Source organism: Oxyura jamaicensis, chromosome 10 (assembly GCF_011077185.1).
Source record: "Oxyura jamaicensis isolate SHBP4307 breed ruddy duck chromosome 10, BPBGC_Ojam_1.0, whole genome shotgun sequence".
NCBI lineage: Eukaryota > Metazoa > Chordata > Aves > Anseriformes > Anatidae > Oxyura > Oxyura jamaicensis.
In genome coordinates this window covers 11,836,400-11,858,396 of record NC_048902.1, presented here as the reverse complement: position 1 = coordinate 11,858,396, position 21,997 = coordinate 11,836,400, and the positions used below count along the sequence as shown (strand labels likewise).

The following is a 21,997-nucleotide window of genomic DNA, read 5'->3' as shown; positions in this document are numbered from 1 at the left end:
CGATTTAGTCATTGATTTGACTAAAACATTTGGTTTTGAGACACAGTGGAACTTTTTGCAGTTTGATTAAAGTTCCTTGTGCTAAATCACAGGCAGTTCCTCTCTTTCACTTTGTCTCAAAGGGCTTGCTATAGCAGAGGACACTGAGAAAGTGAACATCTAATCAGTCTGTGCATTCAGTACAAACACCTTCAGCTAGCTATCCACAAACAGGAGGGGCTGAGGCAAAGCTGAACAAATTATGGTGCTCTTGGAATCTGGCCTGCAATCACGTCCATCAAATGTCACCTTAACTCCAGTACAGTTACACTGGTGTAGCTCAGAATAAGTTGCTTTTCTGTGCTAAGGTAAGCTGTGGGTCTTGTGTTATGGGCTTGCAAATACTCCAGTGATTCTCTCTGATGGTCTCCTCTCTACAGAAGCTGCTGGTGGCAACACAGATGTGCTGCCCTGGTCACTGGCCTTACTTTAGTTTGAAATATGGAACTATGATTTTTGGAAAGCTGGACGAGAAGGGAATGTGCACTTTTAATGTCAAGGTTTAAAGAACAATGCCTAGATATGAGGTTTCAAGATGGACAACCATCAGCCGTATTACCTGCAAACGGCTTGGCACAGAGGAGGGTAAAGTTCTTTCCTGAGGTGAGGGAAGGGAACTTGCCCCACCCCAGTGATACTGTTTGAACTTCAAAAGAGTCTCTCTTTGAGACTTCTTGAAGTTTCTTGGTGAATTAGGATGCTGCACAGAGCGATTAGAGTCCAGACCTAAAGGTAGAAAAGTTTAATCCTTATTTTTAACACCTTGTATTTTATCAGTTCATCTCACTTGGTGAAGTAAATTAGAAAAAAAAAAAAAAAAAAGATATGTAGGCATAAAAATGAATCATTTTCTCTTAACCAGAGAGTAAACTTGTATTAGAGACAGATGAGAAGCAAAAAAGATTATAGCTTGAAAGCTGAATGTCTCTTGGAGCAGTTGCCCTAGATTGTAGTTAGATCTCAAGCTAGGCCTACATCACAGTACAGTCTGGGAAGAAAGGAGTTTCTTTTCTTCCCTTGGAATGGGCTTGTTTGTTTTGGATCCAGAAGAAGTGTGATATTTACAGTTTAATAATTCTCTGATGTACTTAACAACTAGGGGCTCTTAATTCTTAAATTCTTTGAAACATGTTTTGGGTAGATAGGCTACATCTGCTGTATAAACCTCGGTAGACTTACTTTAAATATCTTACATAAAGGAAACGTTTCTTGAGAATCTCGGTGTACATAATAGACAGGCATCACCACTCTGTGAAATAGATGATGATTTCAAAGCTAGGCACTCACATTCACAAAGTCTTGGTTTTGTTTCTTAATCCTGCCAAGAGACAAAGCCTAACTGATTTATAAGGATTTTTGACCCCTGCTGAGTTTAAGCAGTCAGGCCAAACTTTTATTATTAGTAGGCAGAGACCTCTGCTGGAAATTGTTCAGTACTTCAGGGAAACACAGATTTCTATTAACAATTAGAACAAAGCTTGAAAAACCCTCCTGGTGGGAAAGGTCAGAGACCTGGGAAAGGCTACATTAATGGCAGCATAAATATTCTCCATATGGCCTTTCCCTCTGGCCTTTCTGTGAGAGCTGAATGTCTCTCTTTAAAGCAAATGAAAGATCTAATTTGAATCTGTACATGAGTACAACAATGGCAGCACTTTTGGCCTGCCTCTGGGCAAAAGCAGTCCATCTGACCCAGCAGTGTCTTGGCAAACAGCACGATGTCCATGGCGTTTGCCGACACGCAGGGAGACATAAGTTTGGCTAATGCAGGGCACCCCAGGGAGAAGAGGGAGCCCTGCTGAACATGTTGTTCTGGCAAGTAACCCATGGTAGTAGAACCAGCATGTGCTACATAGCTTCAGCGCCATTAACTACATCAACAAATGCCCAGGAAAATGTTGAAGCCACCACCCCTGTGATAGTCTGTCTTGCAGAAGCTTCCTTGCTGATAATCTATTTTATTAATAGTGACAGTGCTTTTGGAAAGCTACGGTACACCTAGCAGTACACTGCCAGCTTCCCATCTCAGGGCAGCTTGTATAAAGCTAAAGCAGGACTTGACCCATTAGTTTTTCCCAGCGGGTTGCAAAATGTGTTAGCTGTTAGGAGCATTGGCATCCCATTTCTGAAAAGGAAACCAGTTTTGCTCTAGGACAGCACCAGAAACAGCAAACCCTTAAAATGCCCAAGATTCAGCAACTGTCTGGCCGTAATTCTGAAGAGTTCCAGGTTTGTCTCTTGACAATAGGATGAAAGCTCACAAAGCAAATAAATAAATAATCTGCCACAATAAAATGTCTAGAAGCATCTTTGATCTGTCAGTCAGTCCTCTTATCTAGCATAGTACAGTTGCAAACACTACAATCGATGCATATTGAAGTAAATTATGCCATAAAATGACTCTCATGCAAAGTTAATTAGTTAATGACAAGATTCCTACCTGACTTCAAGCTTTTGATTTTGCTCAAACAGAGCATCTCCACCAGCCACATAATATATGTATATATATAGTAGAACACGTTTTAAGGCCGTCTCCCCAACCGTTTGTAAGAGCAGCTTTCCCTGGGCAGAACTAAGCAGAGTGTAGCTGGTGGCCATGTGTATGAGGAATGGTAGTAAAGTCCTCAGTGTGAGTGACAGTCTGACAGACCTCTTGGAGGGGCTGGGGTATTAACTTTTAATATAGGCTTCCCAGTGGACTTCACATTTTTCTTAGAAGAATTTGCCAAAACTTTCTTGGTTTATCCTCAGAGCAAAGTGCATTTTAGAAATCCTGGTTTTACAGTATTTTTATGGCTCTGCCTGCTAATGTTTCTTCCAGTTAATTTTCATACAAACACATTCCTGCTCTTATTGATCCAAATAGCCTATGCTGACCTCTTTTGGACACGAAGACATGTTCAGTTCACACATTTCCCTTTATTTGACAGAATATACAGTCACAGATTTTCTGATTAAAGAAGAAATCAGACGATCATGGCCTAAAGCTTCTTCACCCAGCACCCCACCCCGAAGCCCAGCCTGTATGTGTAACTGCTTGTTCAAAATTCCTTCTCAGTGAGATTTCATCTTCCACATATTCTTATTTGGATTTGTTTCTTTTACTTTGACAAACCACTTCTCACACTTCTCCTAGATATAGCTTAGGAATTCCGCTTGGCTTTTGATTTTTCGAAGAAACCACCTGTTTTGTAATCTTTGTCTCACACAAAGAGCCCATTGACCTACCAATTTCAGTGATGTTTAAGGGACAGAGGATCCTCTGATACTTCCTTCCTATCAAATTGTTTGAATTTTCTTTGATCTACAGTAAGAGCATCATTTCTGTGGTAAATAGAATAAATGGCAATTGGAATATTTAAAATATACAGAATATATGACCTTGAATACATGGTGACACACTGATTGGCCTACCTGACATGTGAGAACAAATACATCACTCAAATATATGTTACATTATTTAGGGCTGATCATAAATAAAACTAAGACTGTGATAGCCTTTGCTATGATATTGGGCCTGCATTGTTGTTCATTTCTCAGATGTAGGCTGTAATCTATGTACATAACCTGTATGTATCTAAGTTTTGACAAACACTTCCAAAAGATATAGGCTCTGCTGGCCTCGGTGCTAGACGTGTGCAGAGCAAGGAGAAAGTTTCTGATAATTCCCTGCATTTCCCCACAACATACCCAAACACTGTGTGAGCTTTAGGTTTGTATTGCTTATCCCGTTGAGCCATCTGCATTGACATTTTAAGTTACCTAAGCACTCTGGTGGCCATTTTAGTGTAAAAGGAGAAGCATGGATACAAGTAAGGCATACTGAGTGCTTGCCTTCCGTGTCATCCAAAAAATATTCTAAAGGGTCTAGTGACCTAAACTTAAAATAATCTGAACAGGTTTTGATACAAGCAACAAGAAACATTAATAAATAAATAAATAAATAAATAAAAACCATGGCCAGTTTAGGATAGAAATTACAAAGCTGCAAGTTGACTCCATTATTTCACAGAGGTTCAGACACTGGACAAAAATTTGCTTGCTCTCAACCCTAATGAAATAACTGAGATTGCAGCTGAAAGGAAAATGTAGCCCACTGAATCCTTAAAATGTGCATTGTTTTTATTAGTATTTTTACCTGTCGGGCATAGCATTAGCATTGTAAGGAGAGCAGTAGTCCTAGTACATGTCTTTCTGTAAACAAGCTAATTTTAGAGAAGGACATCATTTTCCTTTCTGACTAGAAATAAACTGATTAGAAGTACAATGGAAAGCAAAACTGTTTTTGGAAAGTCTGCTTTGAAGGCCAGTTTAAAAGCATTTTTATGTTATAAATAATCACAAAAATGAATATGAAAAAATGTATAGATTAATTTTGAAATTGTAGAGGTTTTGGCAAGCAAGTGGCCCTTTTTTTCATAGTGTCATCTGGTTTTACTTTAACACTAAAGAAGCCCTGCGGTATCCTTTTATATAGTGCAGGAGCCCTTGGCAGGGCCTCCCTGACTTCTAGTGCAAAACCCACCAAAATGTAGAAAAAAAAAAAAAAAAGCTTTCTATCCAAATAGCAAGAGCCATGTGTCAAGAGTGCATATGTGTGTGCAATAATATAGAAGCGAGTTGTGTGATTTCTGTAGGTTTTACAGATTAGAAGTGAAACTAGTTTTGTCACCATATTGACACCTTCTCCTAGATGAAGAATTCAAACTAACCAGAAAAATAAGCTCAGTCTTGGGACTAATCAACCTTAAAGATGGAATAAATTAACATTTTAAAATCAAATCCATCCCCAGCAGAGATGTTAGCCCAGAAAGGGAAGACACCACTGAATCCAGCAGAGATTCAGCTGTTGACATAGCATGGGCATATTCAGATGTATGGTGTCACAACATCAAGAGATAAAATCTTCAGACTTTTTGAGTGAGAACCCTTAGTTTATACATTGTTTTCATATGGAGGTGTCTCGACTACAACGTTAACTTTGTTCAGTCATTTATTTTTTGGAGTTTTATGTAGGACATCAGAGTGATTCAGTCAGTATATGGATAGACAGCAGAAATAAAGCTCCAGGCCTTAGGACTTTCACAGCATAACCCAGATTCCCATCGATTATGGTAGTAACAACTGTGCATGTTCTGACTTGGCTTCTGCTCATTACTGCAGCAGCAGCTCCCAATAGTACTGTCCATTCAGTGGGAGACTGGAGCTGAGCATGCTGCATAGTGGGGCATCAGCCTTTGACATGAATGAACTACATCCCATGAATCTGGAGACAAGCATTTAGGTGCTCAAAGCCCTATTTTTTAAGCGTTTGAAGCAAAATCTTCAAATAAAGGAGCTTGTGGGGCACTTCACTTGGAGGAAAAAAGAAAAAAAAAAAAGAGAGAGAGAAATAATCCAAAACAGAGTGGTTACTGACAGAAAAAAAGACACTGTGGATCAAAGAGGATCATAGCTGTGGCCAAAAAATCAAGGTAGTTAAAAAGAGGGTGCAGCAGTATCCTTGTTCCCACTGATACTTCCGTCTCTGAAAAACGCTGACAGAGACTGCACAGAAACATTTTATTCTCATGTCACACGACAGTGCTGTATTGATGATGATAGATTTCCTGGCAAATGTTAGTGTAGAAAAGACAAACATATGGCAGCGCGATGGCATGAGATGGCTATTTAGACCTCCGCCCAGCCCTTCAGGGATTCTCAGGATTAGTAAAACCAGGTAGGGTCATTATCTTGTGTGTGTGTTCACACGCATGTGTGTCAGAGAGAATGAATTCATATACAATTAAATAAAGGAATGTGTAAGTAACATTTTGGATGTGTGAAGGCTTATATCAGCTTTGTGTGTGTGTATTCCACTGAATAGAATTTTACATTATATATCTATATATAGTTGAAGTAATATTTAGTATAAATTTAATCTTATAGCTTTTCAATAACGGGCTGTAAATGGGCAGAACCATGTCGTTTTACACCTGGCAGGCTTGTGTGAGTGTGCTTCCTTTCATTGCCTTGTGCAACAGAGGTCTGGGTACACCCTGGCCAAATTATTCCTTATATTGGTGTCAGCAAAGTTACACCAAGAGCATCTGGCCTAGTGACCTTTGTTACAAAGCCAATTATTAAATTACAATTATTATAAACTACATATTTACTGAGAAATGAAGTCCTTACTTTAATTTGTATACCCATTGTCACTTTAATGACTTTGGGAACTGAACACAAAAAGGAATCACCTTTTGCATGTTCATTTAGAGTCCCATTTCTGAAGCAAACAAGTGTGCATGAAGTCTATATAATGGCCAGTACTAGACATAAAACAGCTCATGGTTTTCAATTATACAATAACCTGCTGTTACTGGTTTGTATTACTGACCTGCATCTTGATTGTTCACATCCCATGTTAACAACATTAATGTTATGTGGACGTTATTGTTATCCAGGTAAGCAGTTCACAGTAGCTTGAATCCTTCCATGCTGCATACTGGGGTCTCTGTACTACGAGTTCCCTAAGCTACTAGTCTGAAGTAAGAACCATCCTGGGAGGCTGGTAGCAGACAAAGGAGCAAATTGCAGCCCATTGCCATTTCATACCATTGCTGCCTGAGACTTATTCTTCACACAAGTGTATTGTAGAGTGGATTTTCTCCTGTGTCAAGGTCCAAAATACCACATATATCCAGAGCCAGACCTACAGAGAGGTAAGCTCTCTGCTTAAACTGAGGCTTGCAGAGCAGCACAGTTTGAACTAAAGGTCTGTGGTACCTAACCAGAGGTACCAATTCTTTCCTTTCTACTGCTCCTCTGTTAGCTCCAGAAATTCACTGTTGATCTCAGGATGACAAAAAGCAACTGTGAATGTTTGAACTTTTTCTCCTCTGTGGGCAGCAAAGACTGACTTTAACCTTTCTAGGAGCAGCATCTGCCCAGTATGGGAAACACTCAGACCGCGTGAAGTTGCAGAACTGCAGTTGCAAGACAATGCGTTGCAACCAGTTAAGAGAGGCATTACATGAATGGGCAGAAGATTTGGATATCATTCAGTCCCCAAGTCCCTGCTCATCTCTAGACAGGCAATATGCCTTTTGAAAGTTTCAGTGGGAGGTTTGCCTGAGTAAGACAGGAGCATCCTGTCCAATGGGAGCAACACTCTATAAATACCTTTCCATTATGAGACTATCATTGCCAATTCTGTTTGGCTGCTTCATCTCATAATATTCTCTTTGACTTTCTTAATACTAACCAGCCTAAATATTTTATGCTTGTCTTCCAGCAATATCCTAAGCCCCTTGCTGCTACTCAGTGAAGATGGGTATCATTTTTCTGTTTATTCTGAAACATTGTAGTTCTCTGAACTACAGTGGGGAGGTTTGAACCACTATTTATGTTCGATAACATAGTGTCTATGTAAACAAAAGTGAAAGCTAAGGAAGAAAATAAACAAGTGGCCAGAAGCAAGCCATTTCCTTACCAAGGCATTATGTGGTACAGAGAAATATTGTCGCTTCTCTAGAAGCAGATGAATTTCTTGTCTTATAATATTTTGTATATAAATCTGTTAGGATGAGTATTTATCATTTAGTAGTGTTTATATTGTTTTTGGAATTTACTGAGATTTTATATTTTAGCAAGTCATTTCTCAGTGATATGAACCGAGAACAACTTCTCTGTATCCAAAGTAGAGAAAGTGGCATAAACAGTAGCAGAAACAGCCCCTTTGACTTCAAAGAGACCTGGTGCATATTGGCTGTTTGCTAGCAAGCGCAGTAGCCCTGATTTATTATTATTCTATTTATTATTTATAAACACATAACTTTCCAAACTCAGAAGAAGAAAACTGTGCCTTCTTTGAAGAGGGCAGTGTTCAGGAAAACAAAGTCAGACTATGGGGAAAGGGATACATTATACAACAAAGGGATCACTGAAGTGCTGGGCAAAGCCATGCTAATTACAGGTTAGAATCTTAATTGTCATTAAGCATGCTAACTTCCTTTCCTCCCCCACATTCTGTCCACGACCTCTTCTTATTATCCTATATACCACTTCAGTTCCAGGCTCTTTACATTCCTACACTAACCCTCCCTCATTAGAGATGTGGAAGACCTAATCAGCTGTCCTGAATGTCCAAGAGGGATGGAGTTTTGGGAAAGGAATTCAAAAGAAATGAGGTAGTGATTTTTGAGAAGCAGCATATGAAGGACAAGTCGCAAGCAGAGAGCCCAGGCTGGAGAGCTCTGAGAGACAAATAGGTGAGCAGGATATTAACTTTGGCATGGCTAATGGGGAAACAATCGACATGTGGCTGCCACATGACAAGATGTAAGTAGGAAGGGGCAGTCTTGCAGGCCACTACGAGAAACATGATCTGGAGGTAGTAGGTATGTGGAATGAGTGAAGAAATGTGCTTTTAAGGAGTTCGCAGGGGAGCCAGCTGGAACCAGTTCTTGTGTTGCTCAGGGTGGTGTGCTGATCTTTCAGAGTACACCAGAAGGCTGAAGAGAGTAAGTTTCAGACCAAGAGTGGTGGTAGGTTTGGCAGCTTCAGTCCCTCCCTTCCAACTTCCCTTCACTCCCCAGAGAGGAAAGGAGTGGTTGTCCAAGGAGCTGCGTCCTTCTTTGTTGGGAATCAGAAAATAAAAGAAAATAATATGCCACATTTTCTGTCTGGCCAGTAATGATTTATTTCCCCTGTACCCCATCAGGTGCAGTGACATCCATATAAACTGCCCCAAGCCCTCTATTTTCATCCTGGCACCTGTCACTGAAGATGGCCACAATGGTCTTCACTCTAAGCATCACCATAGCCACACAGCCTCTGAGGACTGCCCTCAATATCTTCAACCCCAGTGTTTCCTTAATTCTTACTTGAGCACTAGTATCATCCAGGGGGTGCATAATGAGGGTGGAGAGGTGAGAAAGAAGCAGCAGGATCCTTGGTCCAGTGAAGCCAATGTGTAGAACACAGATAAGGCAGAACACTGCTTTGTATCAACTGGAGAAAGAAGGTATGAGGATGGGAGAGGCCAAAAAAAGAATACATAGCAGTGACACTTGAAGAAAAGTGCCTTCACAAAGAAGAAAACTGCTTATGGAAAAATATAAGATTTGAACACAATCTAAGTTGCACGGATGTGGAGGGAGCTGAGGTTAAGACCCATTTTATAGATTTGGGACACCAAGAGGTTGGTCATATTGACCGTGGCAGTGGAGGATGATGATGTTTGAGATGTGACATCATAGGAAAAATGCTGGAGGATTTTATACTGATTTCAACCGAGATGGGATGACATTCCAGTAGCAGTTTGGATTCTGTTAAACGCACATTGATGCCAGGCTATCCAGGAAGAAACACCTGATTTAATTAATTCATTATTTTTCCCGTGATAACACCTATAAAATTCAGAGCTTGGGTTCTGGAACAATACATTCCAGAGCAACAGGTAAATGCCAACATCGAACTACTGCTCCTGATAGGGGTTTTGTGGTAAACAGTGACAATCTCAAGAGTTGTCATGCAAGACACATCATTTCTTTCTGCTCCTCACCTTCTGGCACTGTCATTCAGGTGACATAAAAGTGAAGTTACAAAGCTCCTTAAATAAATATGTTCTGCTGTCCATGTTGGGATGTAATTATTCATTAAGTCACATTCCAAAAGGCACTTTGATGAATTTAAGAGGGCATGTGAGAGAAATCCATTCTCCTCTGGTATTTATGAGGGAAAACTATGATGGGGTAAGTGTCATGAATCTGGCATTAAATTATTGTTCCTGCCAACTCTCAACATATTTCTCAGCAAATAATTTTCTAAGGCTTTAGATGACACACTTAAAATATGTCTTCAGAGGAGAAATGTCTGTTGCAGGTTTTCTTTCCTAGGTATTATGGCTTTATAGCTTTAGAGATCGAGTTTGTCACCTAGCCTTTGTAGGAGACACTTTATAGATTAGTATATCAAATGCAGATGAGAAGTCATGAGTTTCATTATAATGAATGATGTCTCTACCAAACACTTTAAAGTATGGGAACAGCAAAGTCAAAGAAAACTGTGCAACTTCTGTCCAACAAGATAATCTTCTTACCACAGATAATTATGTTTATTGTCTATTAATGGAAGTACTATATTTTGATGAGTGTTTCTTAACAAACAGCTGCTAAAAGATCTCACATGCCACAAGAGAAAATCCAAAGAACAGTTAAGTTTCATAGGCAGGCAGTTAAACATTGGGAAATACACAGGCCCAAGCTGCTGGTGCAACTTTGGATGGTTTGGATGTGTTGGATGGTTTGAGATACAATCTTTAATAATCTTATTATGGATTTTTGTTTGTTTCTACCCTCATAGAAATGCTCAGTCTGGTTACCTGACTCTAGTAGGTCATAGAGAGCCTGATACCTTCGAATGTAGTGTCAAAACTTCCATTTGAGCTGATGGGTTTACTGGCAGCACAGTAATAGATCATTACAATCATAGAATCACTTCGGTTAGAAAAGACCTCCGAGGTCATGAAGTCCAACTGGTAATGTAGCACTGCCAAGTCTACCACTAAACCATGTCCCTAAGCACCACAGCTACATGTCTTCTGAATACCTCCAGAGATGGTGACTCAACTACTTCCTTGGGCAGCCTGTTCCAATGCCTCCGTGCCTGTTCCAACCCTTTCAGTGAAGTCTCTGTATGGAAGAGTTACGGGCAACGAATGAGACATATTGCGCCACAGAGTTTCAATAGATAATGTGGGGATTTGTTTGATATATTCTAAGATATTCTGAAATCTTTTTGTTCTTCCATGTGTGGCTGCTTTTGTCCATCTCCTAATCCCTCTCTGCTTTTCTCATGCCTTTCCCAGGCTTTAACTCCTGCTCCCCTTCTCTCTCTGCATTGATAGCTGGTCATGCCACTCTGGTACACTATGTGGGTACTAGTAGAGAAACAGCAATTTTTTTCCTCTCATGAGCATTGCTTCCGCAGTCATCTCCACTCATGAGCTGAATCACATTCACCATAGCCTAGAGCATGTTTAGTTCAGACAGAACATCTGAGAGTTGTTTATCAACCTCTATTGTGTGCATATGAATGCTTTTCAGAGTCTTGCAACTTGGCTACGTTTCTATGGGTACTTATAGAACAGCAAAAGGTACCTGGCAATTTGGTATTCTTACAGTTATTTCTTCTATCGTCATTGTCAGAAGAGATTTAATTTTTAACCACACAATCATCATGGAAAATTTCAATATCATATGGTTAAATTCTGAAAAATATGTAAGTAACTAAAAGCAAAGGTTTGAATTGGAAATTGTTAAGCAGCATTCACTGTAGGCGTCTTTTGTTTGCTGTAGCTTCATTTGAGACACCTATAGAGCACAAGGAGCATCAGCAATGCATACTTGCTACTAACATTTCCAACCTGTACAAACATTTCCAGGTAATAATGGAAGGCTCCCAACCACACAAGAAGTTAATTTTAACTGAAGTACTCCAATCTTTTTTGCCTCTAGGATATGCATTCACACCTCTGCAGCATGTAAAGCAATCACCTTGAAGATTGTCTAATTTAATATGATTAGGAGATTGCTTCAGTGTATAACATAAGAAGATTCAGGAAACTGGATATATATAACCAGCTCCAGATAAGATACATACCCTTCTCCCTTCTAAGCTTATTACAGAGAAGGTTTGAGATCCTCTGGTGAGCTTCTTATCTCCAGTAATTAAGAATATCCTAATGAGCATGGTAAGTACCTTTCTGTGCATGTTGGGATGGACATGTAAGATTATGGCATCTTTCCGCTGACCTCAAGTAGTTCTGTGACTGCAGACAGTGCTCTCAGATGTGTTGCACGGAGGAATGGCTTAGTTGTGACTCAGAACGATTTCCTATTAAAATATTAAAATAAAATAAGCACTAGCTTACTATGTACATAAGCAAAATACTAATCATTATAATCATCACTGACACATTTTAACATACAAGAAAAGGAAATGCAGAAGGAAAGAAAATGATATCAACTATAGATAGACAGGTCAAAAAGAAATATTCAAAAGAAATGTTTTTTTTCGATATCTTACAGTAAAGTTGATCATACAAATGGCCACGCTACAGAGCATTTATAGCCTGATATTAGAAGGGATTTGGGTGGGGAAAAAAAAAGTTATAGGCTGGCCAGGGACAGAACTTCAGAGGCAAATACAAATAATATAAATAACAATATAAATAATAATATAAAATATTATCATTGTTAAATTTATATATTATAATTACGTTATAATGTGTACAAATAATAATTTAAATAATAATATATCACACATATATAACATAATACACAATATAGGCAGCATGTCACAAAATGGCCAGCATAAGATAGCAACATGAATAAGGTCCATAGACAGGATAGCATACAAATGTCCAACAAGTGTATGATCATGGAATATTTCTTGCAAAATTTATGTGTTTAAATCTGTATTCATGACTTCAGAAGTTGCATTTGGAATTAGACCTTTTTTGTCCACATACGCTTTTCTTAAGGATTGACTGATGGATTCGACCACTCTGTTGAATTGGTGGTATTCTTTCTCTGTGAAAATTTTCAGCCAGGTATGTGGCTATTTTCCTCATATGAACAGGGGGAAATAAACAGGACTGGCTTCAAGTTTCTCAATAGGATACTCAAGAATACTTTTTCTGGGAATTACTGGGAAAGCAAAATTCAGCAGTGTGGTGGTAGCTTCAAGATAGGTACCTCAGACACCATCTGTCCTGGGGGACTCGCAGTTTCATGACTTACCACACTCCTGGCCCTGCCACCTCTTTCCCAGGTCCTGTTGGGCCTCAGCCTTCCTCCTCTTCCCCTGCTCGTACTTTTATATACCACCCTGCTCAAGAAACACGTGTCTGACAGGGTGAGAAGTGAGAGGAAACTTGGTTGCATCGCTCTGGGGAGCTTTGGTGGAAAGAGAGAGCCATCTGGGCTGCAGGTCTACCTTGCCCAGTGAGGACGGTGTTGTTGCCTCTGTGACCTGCTGCTCCTTTTTCTGGGCCTAAAGGAGGCCCAGCTCTTGCTTCTGTAGGTTTAGGACCTGGCTTCTAAATATGTAGCCTATATGTATTAGCAAGCTCCAGCATCCCTCCACTCACATTTATGATCTGCAACTGCTCTTGAAGCGTTTGGAAGAAACCCTCTTTCCCACTTTTGTGCAGAAGAGGTAGATACCCTGTTATCATTCATAACAGGAGAGGAACAGTGTACAGGTGGCACAGCAGAACTGTCCCTGTGCAGAAGGTCTCAGCTTTTGTCTGCTGTAATGAGTGGCTGATGGGGTTATGCACTCACACTAAGAATTTCCTTTGTTGTTTGTGCTGAGGTAGTTTTCTGTGTTGTTAATGTGTGGAGCATTTACTTTCCTTTTTAATTTATCAGCAGGGAAACTTGTTGCTTGTCCATCCTTTCCCTGCAGCTTAACCACAGCTTGATGGTGGGACTATTTGCAAAGTGTATTTAAGAATTTTCTACTGGCCAAAGCTGAGCAGAGTTCCTACCTTGGCAACTCTTTTACCCACTGCAGCCTGTACACAAGAGAAAAAGAGAGCTGCAACCTCACATGTTCATGGGATGAGTTTTCTTTAGAGCTCTACTATATGATTACCTTCACTGCAGACTAGAAATATTATTCATTCACTGCATCCTCTGCAGGCACCAATGCTGAGACAGGCAGAATTTTAAAAAATGAACATTTTGATGAGATGTTTCAGTTCAGTATCTAGTCACTTTGAATTTTGCTATTCTGACATTTGCAATACATTGGAAGAAATAGGCATACTTCCTGTTCCTTTCTGACTTAAGATCATTAAATAAATTACTAGAAAGAGCTATTAATACCAGTAAATGAAAAGCAAATAATGTAAATAGGAAAAATAAATCAGATCCATCTCTCTAGTAAGTATCCTGGAGATAAAGGTGGTTTGGGAAGATAACACAAGTATGAGAGGTAAGATGCAACACACAGAATTACTCCAGACAAACTCAGATCAGAGTCCACAACTCCTGTACTCAGATATTTTGTATTATATTTGTTCTGAAGGGACATTAAACTGAAATGAGGTATGAATTTAAAAGGATGCGAAATCCTATCTGATGTGAAAGTGAAAGTGAATTGTTTGGCCACATGTCTCTACTGAAGGTGGCTGCTCTGGCAACCCTGTCACTGATCTGGGTAGTTCAGGCACAGATAACTGCACTGAGCAGAGTGCAGCCTAATCACCTGAGTGTTTATTCAGCTTCTTGGATATTTGTTTTTCCATTGTTAGTCTGCTACTGATACCTGAGTTAATGATTTTAGAGCAATGCTTCCCCCAGCAGAGAAGCCCATACCCTGTTTTATGACCCGAAGTGACAAACTTTATTTACTCATGCACTGCCAACAGCAGAGTTTGGGTACCACAGCCATGCCTGGGGACACCATAAACTGAGTCTTCTTGGTCCTGTTCCAACCCCAAACCAGGTGCTAGAAGAGGCATTTGCTTGTCTTCTTTCTCTGCATTACCAACTCTACTGGCTGGCAGTGCTTGTTGTGGCCCACTCACTTCCTTCCCTAGATGTGACCCTGCGGCTTTCAGGCACACCTTCCTCCTCCATCCACCTGCTGCCAGGTGCTTTCCTTGGGATGTGGATAAGCACCCAGACAGAGCCGTCTCCCTAAATCCAAAGGGGATAGCTGGCATCTTCCATGCTACAGGCTCAGCCAAACCTATGGAAAAACCTTTCCTAACTTTTCTGCTTATGACCCAGGTTGCAGATGCTTTCATCTTTCACTCCTCTAGACAATACTTCAGTACAATAAATGTCAATAACAATTGATTTATGAACATTACAACTTAACTGGTAACATTATGGTAAAATAGCAGTATCTGGGTTTGGGAATTGTGAGTTCTTAATGGTTTCCTTCCACAGAGGTACAGGCTTTTAAGAATTGGCATCGTCTGGCAAGAGTCAAGCCCCTGACATCCTCTACAGGCAAGTCCGTGTTGTGAATTTAAGGAGATTCCAAGTCCAGATCTTGCTGGTGCTGTGAACTTTTTTTGTTTTGTTTTGTTTTGTTTGTTTGTTTGTTTGTTTTTGTATGTGTTTTAGGGTGCTGATGGACATGGAGGGGCTGGTGGTGGAGAGAGTGTGGGTACAGAAATCGGGAAGACCCAGCAGCATGCCCTGGACCCAAGGCCTTTGCTCTGGGGCCTGCTGAGGTGGGCATTTTGCCTCATGAAAGGGCCGGGGTGAGCCCTGGGGTCCTGTGGCAGTGGGTGCAGCGGTGGCCTGTTGGCGGGGAGTGCTTGGGGGGCCGGGGCACCCCAAGATCCGACCCAGGCTGGGTCTGGGCCTTGGTGCCGGGCCCCCCCAGGCCGGAGGGAACGCGGGGCCCGTCTGCAAAAAGCCGCAGGGCGCAGCCGGCGTCTCCTCTTCGCCCGGCCTCCATGTCAGGCGCGCATAAAGAACCATGTCACGCTTCAGCTGGGGAAGGAAGGGCCGGGAAGGACGGGAGCCGCTCTCTGCTCTCCTCTTTTCATAGAAACCGATCTGTGTACCTAGAAAATAACAGGAAGGGAAAGCGCGGGGGGGAGGCGGGAGGGGATAAGAAGATCCTGTTTTCGGTCGCTGCCCGAGGAGTAATTCGGAGGAGACGGCTCCATCTTCCCGGGGCCGCGGCGGCTGCGGCGGGGATGGAGCGGGCGGCGTAAGGCGGCTCCGCACGGGGGGGCCGCGGGCAGCGCCGCCGCGGGGTGAGGGCTCCCCGGCCGCCCCCGCCCGGCCAGGAGCCCCGCCGCCAGCCGGCTCCCTGCTAGCGGGGGCTGCTGGGGTTGTGTCCAAGGCCTCCCCCTCCTCCCCCGCGTACACACTCACGCTCACACTCACACACACTCACACACACACACACACACACACACACCCCATCTCCTCCCGCCGCCGCCGCCGGAGGAGGAGGAGGAGGAGGTGGAGGAGGAGGAGAGGGATCGGGGATTGCCCGCGGCCCGGCCCCGTGCCCGGGCGCATCGCACCCCGCGGGGGCTTCGCCCGGCTGCCCCCGGGCGGCGTGTGCGGGGCGGGGGTGCGGGAGGGAGGGAGGGAGGGAGGGGGGGGGGCACGCGCGGGAGGTGCCCCCACTATCAGGGGGTCGGGTGGCGGCTCCCGATGGCTCGTCCGCGGCCCCGAGAATACAAGGCTGGAGACCTGGTGTTCGCCAAAATGAAGGGGTACCCGCACTGGCCGGCCCGGGTGAGTACCGCGGCGGGGGAGCCCGGCACCGACCCCCCCGGTCCCCCCCCGGCCTGCAGCCGCCGCCCCCCTCGCCCTCCCGCGGGGCTGGCAGCGGCCGGGCCGCGGCGAGGCTCCGCCGGAGGCCCCGGCCCCGGCCCCCGCCGGGCGGGGGGCCGCGGTGCGAGCCCACCCCGCTATTATTGTGCATCTTTTCTTTGATCTGCAGATTTCTCCCCCGGCCCCCCGGGAGGAGGAGGAGGAGGAGGAGGAGGGAGGAGGAGGAGGAGGGAGAGAGAGAGGGAAGGAGGGAGGGAGGGGGGCGAGCGCGGGCTGTACCTGGATTGTTATCGCGGGGAGGAGGCTTTGGGAGCCGGCAGCCCTGCCTGCGTGACAGCGATGCTGTTTATTATACGCCCTCCCTCGCCCCGGCCCCCCGGATCCCCTGTGGGGCTGGGGGGCCCCCGCCGCCGCCCCGGGCCCGGCTCCGGCCTTGTCCGGGGACGGGGACGAGGCCTCGGGCCCGGCCTGGGTTGGGGTCCTGGGGACACGCGAGGGGAAGAGGCCGAGGCCTGCAGCCAGGGTGGCGGTGCCCTGTGGGGTGCCGGTGGGCTCGGGAGGCACGGCCTGCTGCGGGCAGGTGGGTGAGGCGGGCGGCCTGGTGTGCCCACGGTGGGCGTTGCACCCTGCGGCCCCCCCTGGCTGCCCCGCCGCACGCAGGGGTTTGGGCGCTGGGCCGCCAGCTCTGCCACTGGCGTGGTGCTGTCTCGCACCTCGCTGAGTTTGTCTCGTAGCCCTTTGTCATCTTTTATTTTACGCCGCTGTGATGTAACTGAGGTGGAAGAGCATCGCGGGCATTTGGCAGTCACATAAGCACCCCATTGTATTTAAACATCCGCATTTGATGCAGCCTTAATAATGCGGAGCAGAGCTTTCTCCAGGGGGGTCTGGTACCATGGCACGCTTACAGGGCCTGTCCCTTCCCTCCTTTTTGGTCACTATTGTGTAAACTCATTGCGTAACATGCGTTGTGTGAACTCATTAGCAGGCATCAAACAGTGGGAGTCTATTTGTTGTCTTCTCCAACCTTTGTGGGACAATTCCATGGCACGTGATGCCTTCATTTCCTAGTCAAGGAAAGTTGCTGGTGTTTCTAACCTGTAAGAGCATGAAGGTAATGGAGTGTTGTGTGCAATGTGTACGAAAACAGAGAAGGGCAGGATCAAGATAGACATCTAGCATTACCCTTCAGGAGAGAGCCCTGGGAGAAGATGAGTGTAAGTGGTGGGCAGCGAATGGAAAGGCTCTCTGAGCGTAGCTGAGGAAGCACCAGCAGTGGTGTTGAACAGCAGATACTCTACAAGGAGTGAAGGCCAACACCACAGGCTTAAGCAAAGGTTGGTAAAGAAATAGTGAGAGGGTGCTAAATATCTAGAAGCATGTAAATAAGGTGATGAATTCAATTATTTTGGCAGAGCAGACTAAAATTAGCATGCAAAAAGACAAACTTAATCAACACTGGGTTGTGGTTTTGTTATTCTATCATTATCCGGGTTGCTGGATATACTACCTAAAAATGGCAATTTATGTCAGCAGAATATCATGATCCACTGGAAATTGACTTCTTTCTTACCTCTGTTATGGTTTAATTTACTGTGAAAATTTTAATGGGAACAGTTGAGACCACAACCACATGGAAGCATGATAATCTCTTTCCTTTTTGAGCCTCTGAAAAACTCCTGTTTGTTTACCTAGAAGCATAACAGGCCCTTTTGTTTTAAAGACTTTTTTTTTCCTTTTAAAAAAATTCACTCACTGTATGCTATGCAGCTGGTCATAGCCTTTGACTAGGTGTCTGAATAGGTATGTGAATGACAATAATCTCCAAGAGAGTACATCTTCATTAGGGAAAAATAGGTGTGCTATTAACAGAACTTACTTCCTTTGTGCAGACTAACAGGATGTAAAGTTCAAGTGAAGACAAAGCAGTCACTAGTTTTAACATGATTTAGCAAGCCAAGGTAGAAACTGTTGAGAGCCCAGAGTCAACCATCAGGCAGGAATCGAGCAGGCAGGCTGGGGGGGTATTGGTGCCGGGTTTTAGTTCACCTGAACGTCAACAGGTACAATTCCAATGTGCTCCTGCAGCATGTGAAGCAGTTACATACAACTTCGTGTTAGATCAGGCTGGTGTCTGCCTGGAGCTGCCTTACTTGTGAGAAATACTCTTCATACCGTCTTTACTAGGACTTCACCTTGTCTTTGTTGCCAGGTTTTGCCTGATGCACACTTCCTTAAGTGAAGGACAAACCTGGTGAGGACACTGATTTTGTTTCCCAGAAAACATTATGATATACCTATGAGGAGAAAAGAATTATTTGAGTTGAGTCAAGTCTGATATTCTGATTAATTGAATGCCTTTTATCCAGGGGATTAGCTTGTTTCCAAATCCTTGAGTGTTAGCTACCTACTTCTTCATTCATTATGCAATTAGCACGTTTGGTCTTTGTATCCTCATGTGAGAGTTGACATGTTTCATGCTAATATACTAGCTTAATAATACAACTAACAATACATTTAAATAGCAACGTTATTGTCCTACCACATGGCGCTTTGCATGTCTGGGACCTTTGGCAGGAATTTGCTGTGCAGGGACAGGCTTCTTAAACTGTGTTTAATAAAGCTGAGAAGTGTTAAAGCTGGGCAGGACTGCCTACCCTGTAATGAAGTGCACAAGCATTACTGGCTTGGCTCTGATTCAACCGCATGTTTCCGTGTGCGCGGGTACTGTCATACAGAAAACCTCGCTCAGATCCCAGAAGCAGCACAGCTGCCTGTGCAGATCTGCCTCAGTTACTCTTGTCTTTCAGTAGGTACAATGCTCGTGGGCCCAGCTGGCCAACGCGGCACAACACTGCACCTATATCCAGCAGAGGATCTGTCCTAGATCAGTCTCTAGTCCTAGTCCATTAGCTTCTCTCTGGAGTTGGGTTGGTCTAATGATCATTAAGAACCAGGCTGGTTTTCATCACTGTGGGAGAAGAGAGAGAAACCTTAAAGGAAGTGGCCAGATAGCAATGATTGATACACAGAGGGACCGGTGAAAAATTTTATCTAATAATTGATGGTGCGTTATGGCAGTCAAACTGCATTTCAGGTTTCTTTATGAGTCAGTCTTGCATTAATTTGAAAAGGATCGAATTTGCCACACTTAGCCAAAATGGTAATTGCCAGTAAATGTTATCTTTACATACCGTGATAAAGTAGAATTGGTGAATAAATGCACTGTCTTCAAAAGATGCTTTTAGATACTTGGTACATGAAAGATGTCACTTGGGTCTCACCACCTGGGAGGGCTGCTTTGCATTTTGGTATTGTGTTTTCTGGGGCAAAGCCAAAATTTCCTTTAGCTTAACTGGAGGACAGCGAGTAGGTTTAGAGTTTAGGCCCCAAGAATTGGAGCTTAATAGTAAGAACAGATGAAATACTGGCAGCAGTTTACTTTAACAAGTTGGGTTTTTTTTATGTGCAACTGATCAAAAATGTGGAATAAATGCCAACTGGCCAGGTCATCAGTTGCTCTAGTCCAACGGATAAGCAATTGTGTATCCAGAATGCATGCAGAAATAGAAGGAAGGCTGCTATGGTAAAGGTATAGGAAAAAAAAGATCCAATTCATTGTACATCTCGTGAATGGTCTTTGCCTTTGAAGCACTAAGTCCCTCTGTGTCTTAGTGCCCTGTTTTTAAAGGACAGGTAACAGCACTTTTCCCTTTAAAAAGGTGTTGTGGAAACAAAAGCACTAACACTTAGGAGTTGCTTGGCTACTACTGCGATAGGAGTTGTATTGGCACACATGGACAGAAAGATCCCTTTCTTCAGATACCCAGCTAATCTAGGATAGATGTCCTGGTTTATTGAGAAACTGCCCCTTGAATGGTCACTCAGATGAGATAAAAGGGGAAGACTGGTGGTGGATTCAAAAGGATCAATAATGGCGTTTGTTTTATGAGCGACCCTGAAAAAACAATAAGCACTTAGTTGCTGAAATTAGCTACTGATTTAAAAATAGGAAGGAAGCTGTTAATGCAACTGTAGAGAGAGGACGAAAAAATCTGGAATGACCTCAATAAAATAAGAGTATGCCCAGGTAAATGGTTGATGCCATCGTTGAACAGAAATCTACGATCATGCAGACGGGGAGACAAAACTAGGTTTGGGTAAACTCAAATAGTTAGTGTGGGGATGTTTAAGTTGATTTGGGACAATACAAAACAGATCTGAACAGGTAAAGCAGTGTATTTTAATGGAAAACACATGGATGTCTAAAGCCCGGTAGAGCATTTGCTGGGAGGAGAACACATCCTTTAAAGGGACAGACAGGTCACACCAGCTACTTTGAAGGTGCATTTACTGCCTTGTGAATATAAATTTCCTGTTTTCCGGACTCCTGCTCTTGTGTTCCTCTTGTCCAGTGCCCTTATTTCTACTTTGAAGTAACACCTACCTGAACTGCAGATTTGCTATGTACCTGACAATCCCTGTGTGTGAACATCGCTATTATAAAGCATCTGCCGGTAGCGATGACAGAGTGGCATTTGAGGCACTTTAATATATTGGAGTTTTAAATGGGTTTGAAATTTTGAGTTTATTGCTTGTAGTGATACATAGTAAATGCTGCCATTTTAACGGGAGCTAATGTCTGCAGCAGGCTCAGCATCATAAATGTAAGGATGATTGCATGATAAGTTTTAGCTGAGTGAGTCTTCAGTATTGTTTGACTGTGCCACCCCCCTACAGCAAGACGTGAAAGTTAGGTACCTTAAAATAAGAGCTAAAGTAATCCAAGGGAAGGGCTTAAAACTAAGCTCATGCTTACAGACTTTGGTAGACTAAAGCATAAAAAGATAAGGCTAATAATACTATAGTGTTACAGTTCAGTGCAGTATTAAAGAATATTAAAAGTAATTATTGCTACAGAGTGACAGAATTCCAGAAGACTTCTAGTATCAGTAGAAAATTTGTAAAAATGTATTTTAGACACTTACACACAGGCATTTTAGTAAATAAACCTTTGTTCTCCAGGTCAATGAGGTGGGTGAAGCTTTGTGGGTTGATTGTGGTGAAGCTCTCAGCGTAGGACCAAGGCCCGTGCTCTGAGAACCAGGAACAACTTTGGTCAGTTGTAATTGCAAGTACGGCAGATTGGAAATATTAAACTCTCAAACACATCATAGAAGAAAGACTCTACTCTACATTTTAAGTGTTTGATATTTAAAACAGACCATTTGTTTTCTTATTAGTATAAGGATAAGGGAAGGTAGGTTTTCCCTGGCAGGGTTTATCTTTTTTGGCAAAGAATGACAGACAAAAATCAGATTAGATCCAGAAAACTTCAAAGGGTCCATCAGAAATAGACAACAGATCTTTCTCTGTGTTTTTCTGCCAAAACCCAGTCTGCAATCTTTTGAGTTTTTCTCCGTGGCCATTTGGGACCTGTCCAGTCCTTCACCATGTGCTTTTCTCCTTTTTCCCCTTTTGGTTGCTCTGTTTTATGACATCACTTTTGCTGTGTTACTAAATATGAGTCTCCTGTGACTTCTCCTTTACCAATTCTGAGCTTCTTCCTGCTCTCTCCCTCTTTAATTATGTACCTCACTCATACATCACTCCTTAGAGATCTGCAAGCAATTTTTCAGGCAGGTCTCTGAGAT

The 21,997-nt window shown here is 43.0% G+C and overlaps 1 protein-coding gene and 2 long non-coding RNA genes across 3 annotated transcripts in view; 1 reads left to right on the top strand and 2 right to left on the bottom strand.

Moving 5' to 3' along the window:
* The window catches only part of LOC118172403, a 42,220-nt gene extending 25,397 nt beyond the window's left edge, over positions 1 to 16,823 (bottom strand). Inside the window, exon 1 of the long non-coding RNA XR_004753682.1 lies at positions 16,623 to 16,823. This is a non-coding gene — a long non-coding RNA (uncharacterized LOC118172403). The remainder of the gene's footprint in view (positions 1 to 16,622) is intronic.
* LOC118172402 lies at positions 5,019 to 15,149 on the bottom strand. Its single transcript, XR_004753681.1, has 2 exons — positions 11,835 to 15,149; positions 5,019 to 8,652 (listed from the first exon to the last, which is right to left on the bottom strand). It is a non-coding gene; the product is annotated as an uncharacterized LOC118172402 (long non-coding RNA).
* The window catches only part of HDGFL3 (HDGF like 3), a 37,739-nt gene continuing 31,877 nt past the window's right edge, over positions 16,136 to 21,997 (top strand). Inside the window, exon 1 of the mRNA XM_035336300.1 lies at positions 16,136 to 16,304. Within this exon, the coding sequence (XP_035192191.1) occupies positions 16,221 to 16,304 (84 nt within the window). The 5' untranslated portion in view covers positions 16,136 to 16,220. The remainder of the gene's footprint in view (positions 16,305 to 21,997) is intronic.